General features: G+C 38.4%; 1 protein-coding gene across 1 annotated transcript; it reads left to right on the top strand.

Annotated features, from left to right (window-relative positions):
- The first annotated feature begins 1,815 nt into the window (after positions 1-1,815).
- On the top strand, positions 1,816-5,254 carry dio3b (iodothyronine deiodinase 3b). Its single transcript, XM_084090966.1, has one exon. It carries the CDS (start codon positions 2,156-2,158, stop codon positions 2,981-2,983), a length of 828 nt encoding a protein of 275 aa, XP_083947092.1. The 5' UTR covers positions 1,816-2,155; the 3' UTR covers positions 2,984-5,254.
- Positions 5,255-13,599: the final 8,345 nt, after the last annotated feature.

Genomic DNA, 13,599 nt, shown 5'->3' with positions numbered 1-13,599 from the left:
CCAAGTTTCATACCATTCCGGTGAGGAAAAAAATTTGAAACAAACAAAACGTAAAAGATTTCGGTCAACAATGTACGAAGAGCACCAGAGGGATAAGAGGAATGCATGAAATTGCATTTCTTTGTTATGGATTCCATCATTACAAGTTTTAAGATACTTTTTTAACATTGCATAATGCAAGCCTCCATATGCACCGAACATTTATATATGCTCTTAAACCTCACTGTTTTCACTTAGAAGCATTTCTGGTTACACTCTATTTTAAGGTGTCATTGTTACAGTGTAATTATATATTTAAGTATTGAGTAATAATGATTAACAGCATGTACTTACTATAGGATTAGGATTAGGATTTGGTTGAGGGTTAGTTGCATGTAATTATGCATAATTATGCATTTCTTTACGCAAGACATTTAAACCAGCACTGTATTCAAAAGTGTCAAAGAATCGAACAAGCAGCATGATGTTGTTTCTTTACAATCACTGAATTCTCATTTAATGCCAAGATGCATTAAAATTTGTCAAATATTCTAATCAAATAATAATTTGTCATCTCTCTCAGCATACAGTATCTCTCTTTAATGTTTTTTTTTCATTAGGAAGCATTTTTGACGTAATGCACTAATGCATCAAAAATCACAATTGTTATATATCAAATCATCTAACATCTCAGCTTCTTTTTCTTGACTTAACCACGAGTTCATAAAGAAGCACATTTTGCATTAAAGCTATTAATGCATCAAAAAATACCATTTTTCAAACAATCTCAGCATCTGTTTTGACTCCACCATCAATGTACTTTCATTAAGCCAACAATGCATTAAAAGTGCAACTGTCATATATATCCTCAATCTCATCATACCTTGTGACAAGTCTTACAATACACAGTAAAAAATGTTGGGTTATTGTTGGGTTATTTTTTATTAAATGTTGGATTATTTTTAACCCATCCAAACCAATGGTTGGGTTATTTTTTAACCCAACTGTTGGGTTACACATATTGGGTCACTATTTTGGGATATTTTTCCAAAAATGTTGGGTAATTTTTTTAAATCGTTGGGTAATTAAAATAATGTCATAAATAAAAGATAAATAGTTAACTGTTGGGTTACTTTTAACCCAACTGGCTTTTAACCCAATGCATTGGGCTAAAATAACCCACAGTTATACCACCACATAGTTGGGTTATTCGTTGGGTTATTTTTAACCCAATATTATTAAGTGAGTAAGAAGCATGCCTAGCATTTAAAAAATGCAACTGTCAAATAGTCCAACACTCACTTAATAATATTGGTTTTAAAATAACCCAACGAATAACCCAACTATGGGGTGGTATAACACCTTCACAAGTGTGGGTTATTTTAACTCAATGCATTGGGTTGAAAACCAGTTGGGTTAAAAGTAACCCAACAGTTAAGTTAACTATTTATTTTTATTTATGACATTATTTTAATAAATAAAATACACTTTGTTTTCAAATATAGATTGTTTATTTGTATAAAACAAATATGTCTCAACAAATATATATTTTAATTACAAACTAAATATTGGGGAGTCTAGAATTTAATGTAAATATACATAATTGTGTACATAAATTCAAAATACACAAGTGTACATACAACATATGTATTTAACTCAACAGCCGGGTTATTACTAGAAATTACCCAACGATTTAAAAAAAAAATTGGAAAAATATCCCAACACAGTGACCCAATATGTGTAACCCAGATGTTGGGTTAAAAAATAACCCAATGTTTTTCAACTGTGCAAATATTAGCACGGAGAAGCATTTTTGATGGAATGCATGTCAATGCATGGAGCTGTCAAATAATCTAACAAGCAGCATGTTGCATTTGATCGCATCTCTCTCTCTCTCTCTCTCTCTCTCTCTCTCTCTCTCTCCTCCAGACAGGAGAGTTGACGGGAGGGAATCCCCTCCATGTGAGGAGGCGGCACGGGTGTAGGCGTGTTGTTTTTCATTCAAATCCTTATAGTCCTATAAAAAGCGGGACTTGGTGCTCGAAAGAGAGAGAGAGATAGAGAGAGAGGGAGAGAGAGAGGGAGAGAGAGGAAGAGAGAGAGAGAGAGAGAGAGAGAGAGAGAGAGAGAGCGCGCGTTAAACGACACGGCTGTATCTGTACCTGTCCGGACGGGGATGGAGATGCTGCATGGATCCGCAGGTGTCCAAACGGCGAAGGCGTTGAAAAACGCGGCCGTGTGTCTGATGCTTCTCCCGCGGTTCCTGCTCGCGGCACTGACGCTCTGGCTCCTGGATTTCCTTTGCATCCGAAGGAAGCTTCTAATGAAGATGCGGGAAAGCGATCTCGCGAGCCCTGACGACCCGCCGATGTGCGTGTCCGACTCCAACAAGATGTTCACGCTCGAGTCGCTGCGCGCCGTGTGGTACGGGCAGAAGCTGGACTTCTTTAAAACGGCGCGTTTGGGCGGCGCGGCGCCCAACACAGAGGTGGTTCCGCTGGACAACGCGCGTCGGAGAGGCACGCGGAGGATTCTAGACTACGCCCGCGGGAGGAGACCTCTCATAATCAACTTCGGGAGCTGCTCCTGACCGCCGTTCATGACGCGCCTGTCGGCGTTCCAACGCGTCGCACGGCAGTACGCGGACATCGCGGACTCGCTGCTGGTGTACATCGAGGAAGCGCATCCGTCAGACGGCTGGGTGAGCTCCGACGCGCCGTATCAGATCCCGCGGCACCGCTGCCTGGAGGACCGGCTCCGCGCCGCGGAGCTCATGAACCAGAAAGTACCGGAGAGCGCAATAGTCGTGGACACCATGGAGAACTCGTCCAACTCGGCGTACGGCGCGTATTTCGAGCGCCTCTACATACTAAAGGACGAGAAGGTCGTGTATCAAGGCGGGAGGGGTCCGGAGGGCTACCGGATCTCGGAGCTCAGAGACTGGCTCGAGCGTTACCGGAACGAGCTGGAAGCGTCTGACGCGCCGGTGGTTGTGCACGTGTAAAAGACGCGCGCTGATGGATGTTTGGATGTTTTCCACTTCTCTCGTGTCCTTATCATAAAGACATTAAAACATGCACTCTAAAATAAAAAAAATAAAAAAAATGCTGGGTTGTTTTAACCCAACTTTGGGTCAAATATGGACAAACCCAGCCGTTGCGTTGGGTTACATTTTTAAATTACATTTTTAACCCAACGTTTGGGTTTGTCCTTGTTTGACCTAAAATTCGGTTTATAAACGGACCCATTGAGTCCGTTTATACTGGGATCTTTATAATGTTTAGCTTCTACAGATCAGTGTTTTTGGTTCCACTTTATTTCGATAGTCCACTTTAGACATTCTACTAACTATAAGTAATTTTTCAACTACATGTCAATTAACTGTCATTAGAGTATTAGTAGACTGTTAGGTTAGGGTTAGGTGTTAGGGTTCGGGTTAGGAGAATAAGTTGACTTGTAGTTGTAAAGTCACTTATAGTCAGTAGAATATCTGTTGGGGATCATCACAATAAAGAGTTAGCAGATATTAAGCAGACAGTCTACTAATACTCTAATGACAGTTAGTTGACATGTAGTTGAAAAATTACTTATAGTTAGTAGAATGTCTAAAGTGGACTATCGAAATAAAGTGTTACCGTGTTTTTTTCTTCAAAATAAGCTAATGGTTCTTTGGATAAAGATTGTTTCCATTGAGCTTGAGCCAGGCTTTTTTAACCAGGGGTCCATCACTGTAAAGCCGTTTCCTCAGGTAGCCTAAAAAATGGGTTACACACCATTTAAAAAGTCATTTATAACCATTCATAACAGTTGCACATTTCACTTTGTTTACAGTGTGGACCCCTGGGGGCCGCGAAGGAGGTGTGGAGAAAAATTATTATTTTTTAAAATATATTTTCATGACATATATATCTATATAAGATGGATGGATGTTTTCCCAGCAAACTCTTGTGTCTTTATAATGAAGTAATTAGCTGTGTTCAAAACCCAACGTGAATGTGTTTCTTTACGTCATAGAGATGCTTTTTAGACAAAAGAAAAAGTCATTGATGTTTCAATACAGGTTCAAAACAGGAATAAACGCCAGATCCGGGGTTTTCAACCAGAGCATTTTCTATGACAGCTCCAACTGTTTGAATAAACATTCCGTTTAGAACTATATTACGCTCTTATTATGTTCTTAGTGAAAGTTCTAAAGTGTCGTCGAGCTTCTCATATGGGCCTGTACACTGCAAACAAACAAACAAACAAAAGATTTTCTTACTCAGTATTTTTGTCTTGTTTCCAGTTCAAATATCTAAAAAAAAATTCTTGAATCAAGATGCATTTACTAGATGAGTAAAATGACATAAGATATTGTGTCTTATTTTCTGGGGGTGGGGGGGTGTGTGTGTGTGGGGGGGGGGGGGGGGGGGGGGTCTAAATGCAAAACACGCAAAATGATCTGCCAATGGGGTCAGCAAAATATCTTGTTTTCCATTTGAATCAAGTTTATTTTTCTGACCCCATTGGCAGAAAATCTTGCTTGTTATAAGCAAACACTCACTTCATTTAGATTTTTTCCTCCAGAAAACAAGACATAATATCTTATGGCATAGTAAATGCTTCTTGATTTAAGCATTTTTAAGGATATCCTGCAGTGTACAAGGTTGAAAGCCCTTGATCTGGAGGATAACGCGTCACGATCTGCATCTCACAGGTTTTGAACACAGCCGTCAAACCAGTGTCTTCAGCTGCTGCTACAGACTCACACACAATACTGCAGATGTTGGGTTTTACTTTCACGCATATACAGTTATCTAGACAGATGTTTAAGCGACCGCATGATAGCTGTTGTGCTTTCGTCTCTGTTCTTCTTGTTTTATGTCAATCCAACCTGGCATTTTATTTGAAATATTGCAAAAACAGTATATCTATCTATCTATAACATATCCTATTTTTATTTTTGTATGGTATCTTTCCCGTGTGAGCGTGTGTGTGTGTGCGGCCAGGAGGCCGTTTCATTGTACTCTGGAGTTATTGTGAAGATCGGTTTTTAAAAGGATTTTAACCAGAAAACCGATACTGATGTAATTTGACACTAGAGTACAGGACAGAGAAATGGCCTCCAGACGTATTGCCAAATGTTGTTTTGTAAATGGTGTATATTTTATTGAACACTTTTTTTTTTAAATAAATGGTAGAGCACCCTCTAAATCGGTTTTATCCATAATTTCTAGATGTGTTAGAGACTCGGCTGGACCTGAAATGTGAAAAATAAACAGTTATGTGAAATATAGCAATATAATGAGAGGTAAATGATGCATTTCTGTGAAAGTAAGATACAGCAATACTTGTTTTTCCTGACTATAATATTTCTTTGTATCTGAGACATTTCTACACGCCAAACGCACTGCAAATTCTCTCTCATATTGCCTGTTTATAGGGATGTAAAAGCAACACTTTTAGTTTCAAAAAACATAATTAGGCATTGGGAAATTTTTCTTTTGATTAAAAAATGGATAACGCTTTACGATAAGGTTCATTAGTTAACATTAGTTAACTACATTTAGTTAACATGAACTAAGAATGAACAATACTTCTTCAGCATTTATTAACCTAATATTCATTTCAACATTTACTAATACGTTATTAAAATCAAAGGTTGTATTTGTTAACATTAGTTAATGCACTGCGAACTAACATGAACACACAATGAGCAGCTGGATTTTTATTAACTAACATTAACAAAGATTAATAAATACTATAACAAATGTATTGCTCATTGTTAGTTCATGTTAGTAAATACATTTTCAAATGTTAACTAATGAACCTTATTGTAAATTTAATTTTTTTAATTTTTACATTTTATTTCGCTGCATGGTCAACTTTAAACATTCTACTGAGTATAAGTAACTTTGAAACATGTCAACTAACTCTCATTAGAGTATTTATTGACATGGTTATTAGAATAAGTTGACATGTATTTGCAAAGTTACTTATAGAATGCCTATAAAGGGTTACCAAAAATGCAAACACAAACAATCCATGTTTAGTGGCGTTTGATAAACCAAGCATCACTATTAATATTGCTCATGTGCATTTTAATAAAGCAAACACCACTCACATTTCCTTCATATCAAGTTGTAATCCACCAAACTAGGCTCTCGAGGAATGTTTGGTGGAGTGAACTGTCTTTAGAGCTTTAACATGAGAAAGATGAGCAATCTTAGAGATGATCGTCTGAGTGAGAGAGAGAGAGAGAGAGAGAGAGAGCGCTAAGCAAACAGAAAGCTGGTAATAGTGTTTGATTGAGCCCATTTTGGGTTGTTTTTAACCCAAGGGCTGCGTAAATATAGGACGGAACACATGTTGGGTTAATTTCACCCAGCAAATTGGGTGTTTTTTAAACCCAGAATATTGGGTTGAATAATTCTTACTATAATACTAGATTATTTTTACTTCACACATGAATTAATGATTACAGATTAACTTAAATCCTCTAAATGTTTTTAAAATACTCCACACAACCACTGGTTTGCACGATAATTCCTTTATTTTCGATAATTTTTTACAGTATAGCATATTTTTATATAGTTTTAATACATATTGCATACATTTATGCTCGTTTAACAAACATTAGAAGTAAAAATAAAAAATTTAGAAGTAATTCCATGTGCAATCGACCAGTCTCTGTTGTCCCGTTTCCACCGTAATGGCACTGGATCAGGCGCAAATAGCCCGCAATAAATAACTCAACCCCTGGGTTATTACGTCTGACCCAGGAGCAGGGTAACACAAAACAACTACTCAAACACTGGGTTGTTACGCCTGACTCAAGATCTGGGTAACACAAAAAACTAAACAAAAGTTTCTCATGCGTAAGCAAAAGTTTCTCATGCGTATGCAAAAGTTTATCATGCGTAAGCAAAAGTTTCTCGTGCGTAAGCAAAAGTTTCTCGTGCGTAAGCAAAAGTTTTCGTGCATATGCAAAAGTTTCTCATGCGTAAGCAAAAGTTTCTCATGCGCATGCAAAAGTTTCTCATGCGTAAGCAAAAGTTTCTTGTGCGTAAGCAAAAGTTTCTCGTGCGTAAGCAAAAGTTTCTCATGCGCATGCAAAAGTTTCTCATGCGTAAGCAAAAGTTTCTCATGCGCATGCAAAAGTTTCTTGTGCATATGCAAAAGTTTCTCATGTGTAAGCAAAAGTTTCTCATGCGTAAGCAAAAGTTTCTCATGCGTAAGCAAAAGTTTCTCATGCGCATGCAAAAGTTTCTTGTGCATATGCAAAAGTTTCTCATGTGTAAGCAAAAGTTTCTCATGCGTAATCAAAAGTTTCTCATGCGTAAGCAAAAGTTTCTTGTGCGTAAGCAAAAGTTTCTCGTGCGTAAGCAAAAGTTTCTCATGCGCATGCAAAAGTTTCTCATGCGTAAGCAAAAGTTTCTCATGCGCATGCAAAAGTTTCTTGTGCATATGCAAAAGTTTCTCATGTGTAAGCAAAAGTTTCTCATGCGTAAGCAAAAGTTTCTCATGCGTAAGCAAAAGTTTCTCATGCGCATGCAAAAGTTTCTTGTGCATATGCAAAAGTTTCTCATGTGTAAGCAAAAGTTTCTCATGCGTAATCAAAAGTTTCTCATGCGTAAGCAAAAGTTTCTCATGCGTAAGCAAAAGTTTCTCATGCGCATGCAAAAGTTTCTCATGCGTAAGCAAAAGTTTCTCATGCGCATGCAAAAGTTTCTTGTGCATATGCAAAAGTTTCTCATGTGTAAGCAAAAGTTTCTCATGCGTAAGCAAAAGTTTCTCATGCGTAAGCAAAAGTTTCTCATGCGTAAGCAAAAGTTTCTCATGCGTAAGCAAAAGTTTCTCATGCGTAAGCAAAAGTTTCTCATGTGTAAGCAAAAGTTTCTCATGCGTAAGCAAAAGTTTCTCATGCGTAAGCAAAAGTTTCTCATGCGTAAGCAAAAGTTTCTCATGCGTAAGCAAAAGTTTCTCATGCGTAAGCAAAAGTTTCTCATGCGCATGCAAAAGTTTCTTGTGCATATGCAAAAGTTTCTCATGTGTAAGCAAAAGTTTCTCATGCGTAAGCAAAAGTTTCTCATGCGTAAGCAAAAGTTTCTCATGCGTAAGCAAAAGTTTCTCATGCGCATGCAAAAGTTTCTTGTGCATATGCAAAAGTTTCTCATGTGTAAGCAAAAGTTTCTCATGCGTAATCAAAAGTTTCTCATGCGTAAGCAAAAGTTTCTCATGCGTAAGCAAAAGTTTCTCATGCGTAAGCAAAAGTTTCTCATGTGTATGCAAAAGTTTCTTGTGCATATGCAAAAGTTTCTCATGAGTATGCAAAAGTTTCTCAATGCGTATGCAAAAGTTTCTCATGCGTAAGCAAAAGTTTCTCGTGCGTAAGCAAAAGTTTCTCGTGCGTAAGCAAAAGTTTCTTGTGCGTAAGCAAAAGTTTCTCGTGCGTAAGCAAAAGTTTCTCATGCGCATGCAAAAGTTTCTCATGTGTATGCAAAAGTTTCTTGTGCATATGCAAAAGTTTCTCATGAGTATGCAAAAGTTTCTCATGCGGAAGCAAAAGTTTCTCGTGCATATGCAAAAGTTTCTCATACGTATGCAAAAGTTTCTCGTGCATATGCAAAAGTTTCTCATGCGTAAGCAAAAGTTTCTCGTGCGTAAGCAAAAGTTTCTCATGCGTAAGCAAAAGTTTCTCGTGCATATGCAAAAGTTTCTCATACGTAAGCAAAAGTTTCTCATGCGCATGCAAAAGTTTCTCGTGTATATGCAAAAGTTTCTTGTGCATATGCAAAAGTTTCTCGTGCGTAAGCAAAAGTTTCTCGTGTATATGCAAAAGTTTCTCATGCGTATGCAAAAGTTTCTCGAGCGTAAGCAAAAGTTTCTCATGCGTAAGCAAAAGTTTGTCACGCACATGCAAAAGTTTCTCGTGTATATGCAAAAGTTTCTTGTGCATATGCAAAAGTTTCTCGTGCGTAAGCAAAAGTTTCTTGTGTATATGCAAAAGTTTCTCATGCGTAAGCAAAAGTTTCTTGTGTATATGCAAAAGATTCTCATGCGCATGCAAAAGTTTCTCGTGCACATGCAAAAGTTTCTCATGCGTATGCAAAAGTTTCTCGCGCACATGCAAAAGTTTCTTGTGCATATGCAAAAGTTTCTCATGAGTATGCAAAAGTTTCTCATGCGGAAGCAAAAGTTTCTCGTGCATATGCAAAAGTTTCTCATACGTATGCAAAAGTTTCTCGTGCATATGCAAAAGTTTCTCATGCGTAAGCAAAAGTTTCTCGTGCGTAAGCAAAAGTTTCTCATGCGTAAGCAAAAGTTTCTCGTGCATATGCAAAAGTTTCTCATACGTAAGCAAAAGTTTCTCATGCGCATGCAAAAGTTTCTCGTGTATATGCAAAAGTTTCTTGTGCATATGCAAAAGTTTCTCGTGCGTAAGCAAAAGTTTCTCGTGTATATGCAAAAGTTTCTCATGCGTATGCAAAAGTTTCTCGAGCGTAAGCAAAAGTTTCTCATGCGTAAGCAAAAGTTTGTCACGCACATGCAAAAGTTTCTCGTGTATATGCAAAAGTTTCTTGTGCATATGCAAAAGTTTCTCGTGCGTAAGCAAAAGTTTCTTGTGTATATGCAAAAGTTTCTCATGCGTAAGCAAAAGTTTCTTGTGTATATGCAAAAGATTCTCATGCGCATGCAAAAGTTTCTCGTGCACATGCAAAAGTTTCTCATGCGTATGCAAAAGTTTCTCGCGCACATGCAAAAGTTTCTTGTGCATATGCAAAAGTTTCTCATGAGTATGCAAAAGTTTCTCATGCGGAAGCAAAAGTTTCTCGTGCATATGCAAAAGTTTCTCATACGTATGCAAAAGTTTCTCGTGCATATGCAAAAGTTTCTCATGCGTAAGCAAAAGTTTCTCGTGCGTAAGCAAAAGTTTCTCATGCGTAAGCAAAAGTTTCTCGTGCATATGCAAAAGTTTCTCATACGTAAGCAAAAGTTTCTCATGCGCATGCAAAAGTTTCTCGTGTATATGCAAAAGTTTCTTGTGCATATGCAAAAGTTTCTCGTGCGTAAGCAAAAGTTTCTCGTGTATATGCAAAAGTTTCTCATGCGTATGCAAAAGTTTCTCGCGCGTAAGCAAAAGTTTCTCATGCGTAAGCAAAAGTTTGTCACGCACATGCAAAAGTTTCTCGTGTATATGCAAAAGTTTCTTGTGCATATGCAAAAGTTTCTCGTGCGTAAGCAAAAGTTTCTTGTGTATATGCAAAAGATTCTCATGCGCATGCAAAAGTTTCTCGTGCACATGCAAAAGTTTCTCATGCGTAAGCAAAAGTTTCTCGTGCGTAAGCAAAAGTTTCTCATGCATATGCAAAAGTTTCTCGCGCACATGCAAAAGTTTCTCGTGCGTAAGCAAAAGTTTCTCGTGCGTAAGCAAAAGTTTCTCATGCGTAAGTAAAAGTTTCTCATGCGTAAGCAAAAGTTTCTCGTGCATATGCAAAAGTTTCTCATGCGTATGCAAAAGTTTCTCGCGCACATGCAAAAGTTTCTCGTGCATAAGCAAAAGTTTCTCATGCGTAAGCAAAAGTTTCTCATGCGTATGCAAAAGTTTCTCGTGCGTAAGCAAAAGTTTCTCGTGCGTAAGCAAAAGTTTCTCATGCGTATGCAAAAGTTTCTCGCGCACATGCAAAAGTTTCTCGTGCGTAAGTAAAAGTTTCTCATGCGCATGCAAAAGTTTCTCACGCGCATGCAAAAGTTTCTCATGCGTAAGCAAAAGTTTCTCGTGCGTAAGCAAAAGTTTCTCGTGCGTAAGCAAAAGTTTCTCATGCGCATGCAAAAGTTTCTCATGCGTAAGCAAAAGTTTCTCATGCGCATGCAAAAGTTTCTCATGCGCATGCAAAAGTTTCTCATGTGTAAGCAAAAGTTTCTCGTGCGTAAGCAAAAGTTTCTCATGCGCATACAAAAGTTTCTCATGCGTAAGCAAAAGTTTCTCATGCGTAAGCAAAAGTTTCTCGTGCGTAAGCAAAAGTTTCTCATGCGTATGCAAAAGTTTCTCGTGTGCATGCAAAAGATTCTCGTGCACATGCAAAAGTTTCTCGTGCGCATGCAAAAGTTTATCATGCGTAAGCAAAAGTTTCTCATGCGCATGCAAAAGTTTCTCATGCGCATGCAAAAGTTTATCATGCGTAAGCAAAAGTTTCTCATGCGCATGCAAAAGTTTCTCATGCGCTTGCAAAAGTTTCTCATGCGTAAGCAAAAGTTTCTCGTGCATATGCAAAAGTTTCTCGTGCGTAAGCAAAAGTTTCTCGTGCGCATGCAAAAGTTTCTCATGCGTAAGCAAAAGTTTCTCGTGCGTAAGCAAAAGTTTCTCATGCGTATGCAAAAGTTTCTCGTGCGCATGCAAAAGATTCTCGTGCACATGCAAAAGTTTCTCGTGCGCATGCAAAAGTTTCTCATGCGTATGCAAAAGTTTCTCGTGCGCATGCAAAAGATTCTCGTGCACATGCAAAAGTTTCTCGTGCGCATGCAAAAGTTTCTCATGCGCATGCAAAAGTTTATCATGCGTAAGCAAAAGTTTCTCATGCGCATGCAAAAGTTTCTCATGCGCATGCAAAAGTTTCTCGTGCGCATGCAAAAGTTTCTCATGCGTAAGCAAAAGTTTCTCGTGCGTAAGCAAAAGTTTCTCATGCGCATGCAAAAGTTTCTCATGCGCATGCAAAAGTTTCTCATGCGTAAGCAAAAGTTTCTCATGCGCATGCAAAAGTTTCTCATGCGTAAGCAAAAGTTTCTCGTGCGCATGCAAAAGTTTCTCGTGCGCATGCAAAAGTTTCTCATGCGCATGCAAAAGTTTCTCATGCGCATGCAAAAGTTTCTCATGCGCATACAAAAGTTTCTCATGCGTAAGCAAAAGTTTCTCATGCGTAAGCAAAAGTTTCTCGTGCGTAAGCAAAAGTTTCTCATGCGTATGCAAAAGTTTCTCGTGCGCATGCAAAAGATTCTCATGCACATGCAAAAGTTTCTCGTGCGCATGCAAAAGTTTCTCATGCGTATGCAAAAGTTTCTCGTGCGCATGCAAAAGATTCTCATGCACATGCAAAAGTTTCTCGTGCGCATGCAAAAGTTTATCATGCGTAAGCAAAAGTTTCTCATGCGTAAGCAAAAGTTTCTCGTGCGCATGCAAAAGTTTCTCGTGCGTAAGCAAAAGTTTCTCATGCGCATGCAAAAGTTTCTCGTGCGTAAGCAAAAGTTTCTCGTGCGCATACAAAAGTTTCTCATGCCTAAGCAAAAGTTTCTCATGCGTAAGCAAAAGTTTCTCATGCGCATACAAAAGTTTCTCATGCGTAAGCAAAAGTTTCTCGTGCGCAAGCAAAAGTTTCTCGTGCGTAAGCAAAAGTTTCTCATGCGTAAGCAAAAGTTTCTCGTGCGTAAGCAAAAGTTTCTCATGCGTATGCAAAAGTTTCTCGTGCGCATGCAAAAGATTCTCGTGCACATGCAAAAGTTTCTCATGCGCATGCAAAAGTTTCTCGTGCGTAAGCAAAATATTTAACATTAATTTGAACACGACCGACTCGCGTTTGAATCTGCCTTTTACTTTACCTTTTAACAAATACAACTTTTGATTTATTAATGTATTAGTAAATGTTGAAATTAATATTAACTAAGATTAATAAATGCTGTAGAAGTATTGTTCATTGTTAGTTCATGTTAACTAAGGTAGTTAACTAATGTTAACTAATGAACCTTATTGCAAAGTGTTACCATTATTACTGCATACTGTTTTATAATATACTACACTACACTGAGGAGCAAATAATATCTGCCACAGAAGAGACTTCTTTAAAAAAACATGAATTATTCCAATCTTCTCTGTCCTTAAAATGCTGCGGTTCAGTGTGTTTGACAAAAGAACGTCTATACTAGTGTTTAGACAAAGGAAAGATGTCTCGTCAGATTTTCCATGATGTTCTTGTCCTTATCAAACACTCGTCTGCGATCTGACAGGATGGAGTTTGTTGGAGCGACAATCCCGTTTCTGCGGCCCACACTCCGGTGATTGTTTAGTCTGTGTTTGAACAAAGAGCGAGAGAGATTGTTTGGGCCGGTTTCGGGGGGATAGATGGAAATACGTGAGGCTTGAGTGCTTCATGATGGCTTTTGAATGAGTCTCTCTGAGTGCAGAGCAGCAGGAGATGTGATTAAGGCCCATGTGGTGCTCGTCCTCGCGGCTCGATTTAATGTATTCAGTCCTCTTCTTTATCAGCCGTGCGAGGAGTCCTTTAATCTGCACTGCATGTTCCTCTCGCCAACACTATTCACCTGCTCACTAAGAGGATCCTGTCGTCTGCCATCGACGATCCATCAGAAAAACAAGCACAGACAAAAACTAGGCTTTTCATTTCTTGTTTTCACCACCCATCAATAACAGACATAAACAGTAAAAGGTGAGTTGTTCATAGACCATTAATAATAAAGGTTATGCAGCGATGCCATTGAAGAAACATTTTTGGTTCCCCAAAGAACCTTTCAGGGAACAGTTTTAAAATAAACCAACATTCTATAAAGAACCTTGTGCAATGGAAAGATTCCATGGATTTTAAAGGTTCTGCACGGAACCAACGATGCCATTAAAGAACCTTTATAAAG

The sequence above is a fragment of the Abramis brama genome (assembly GCF_963993115.1).
Source record: "Abramis brama genome assembly, chromosome: 18".
Classification (NCBI taxonomy): Eukaryota; Metazoa; Chordata; class Actinopteri; order Cypriniformes; family Leuciscidae; genus Abramis; species Abramis brama.
This window is presented reverse-complemented; position numbering and strand designations above follow the sequence as displayed.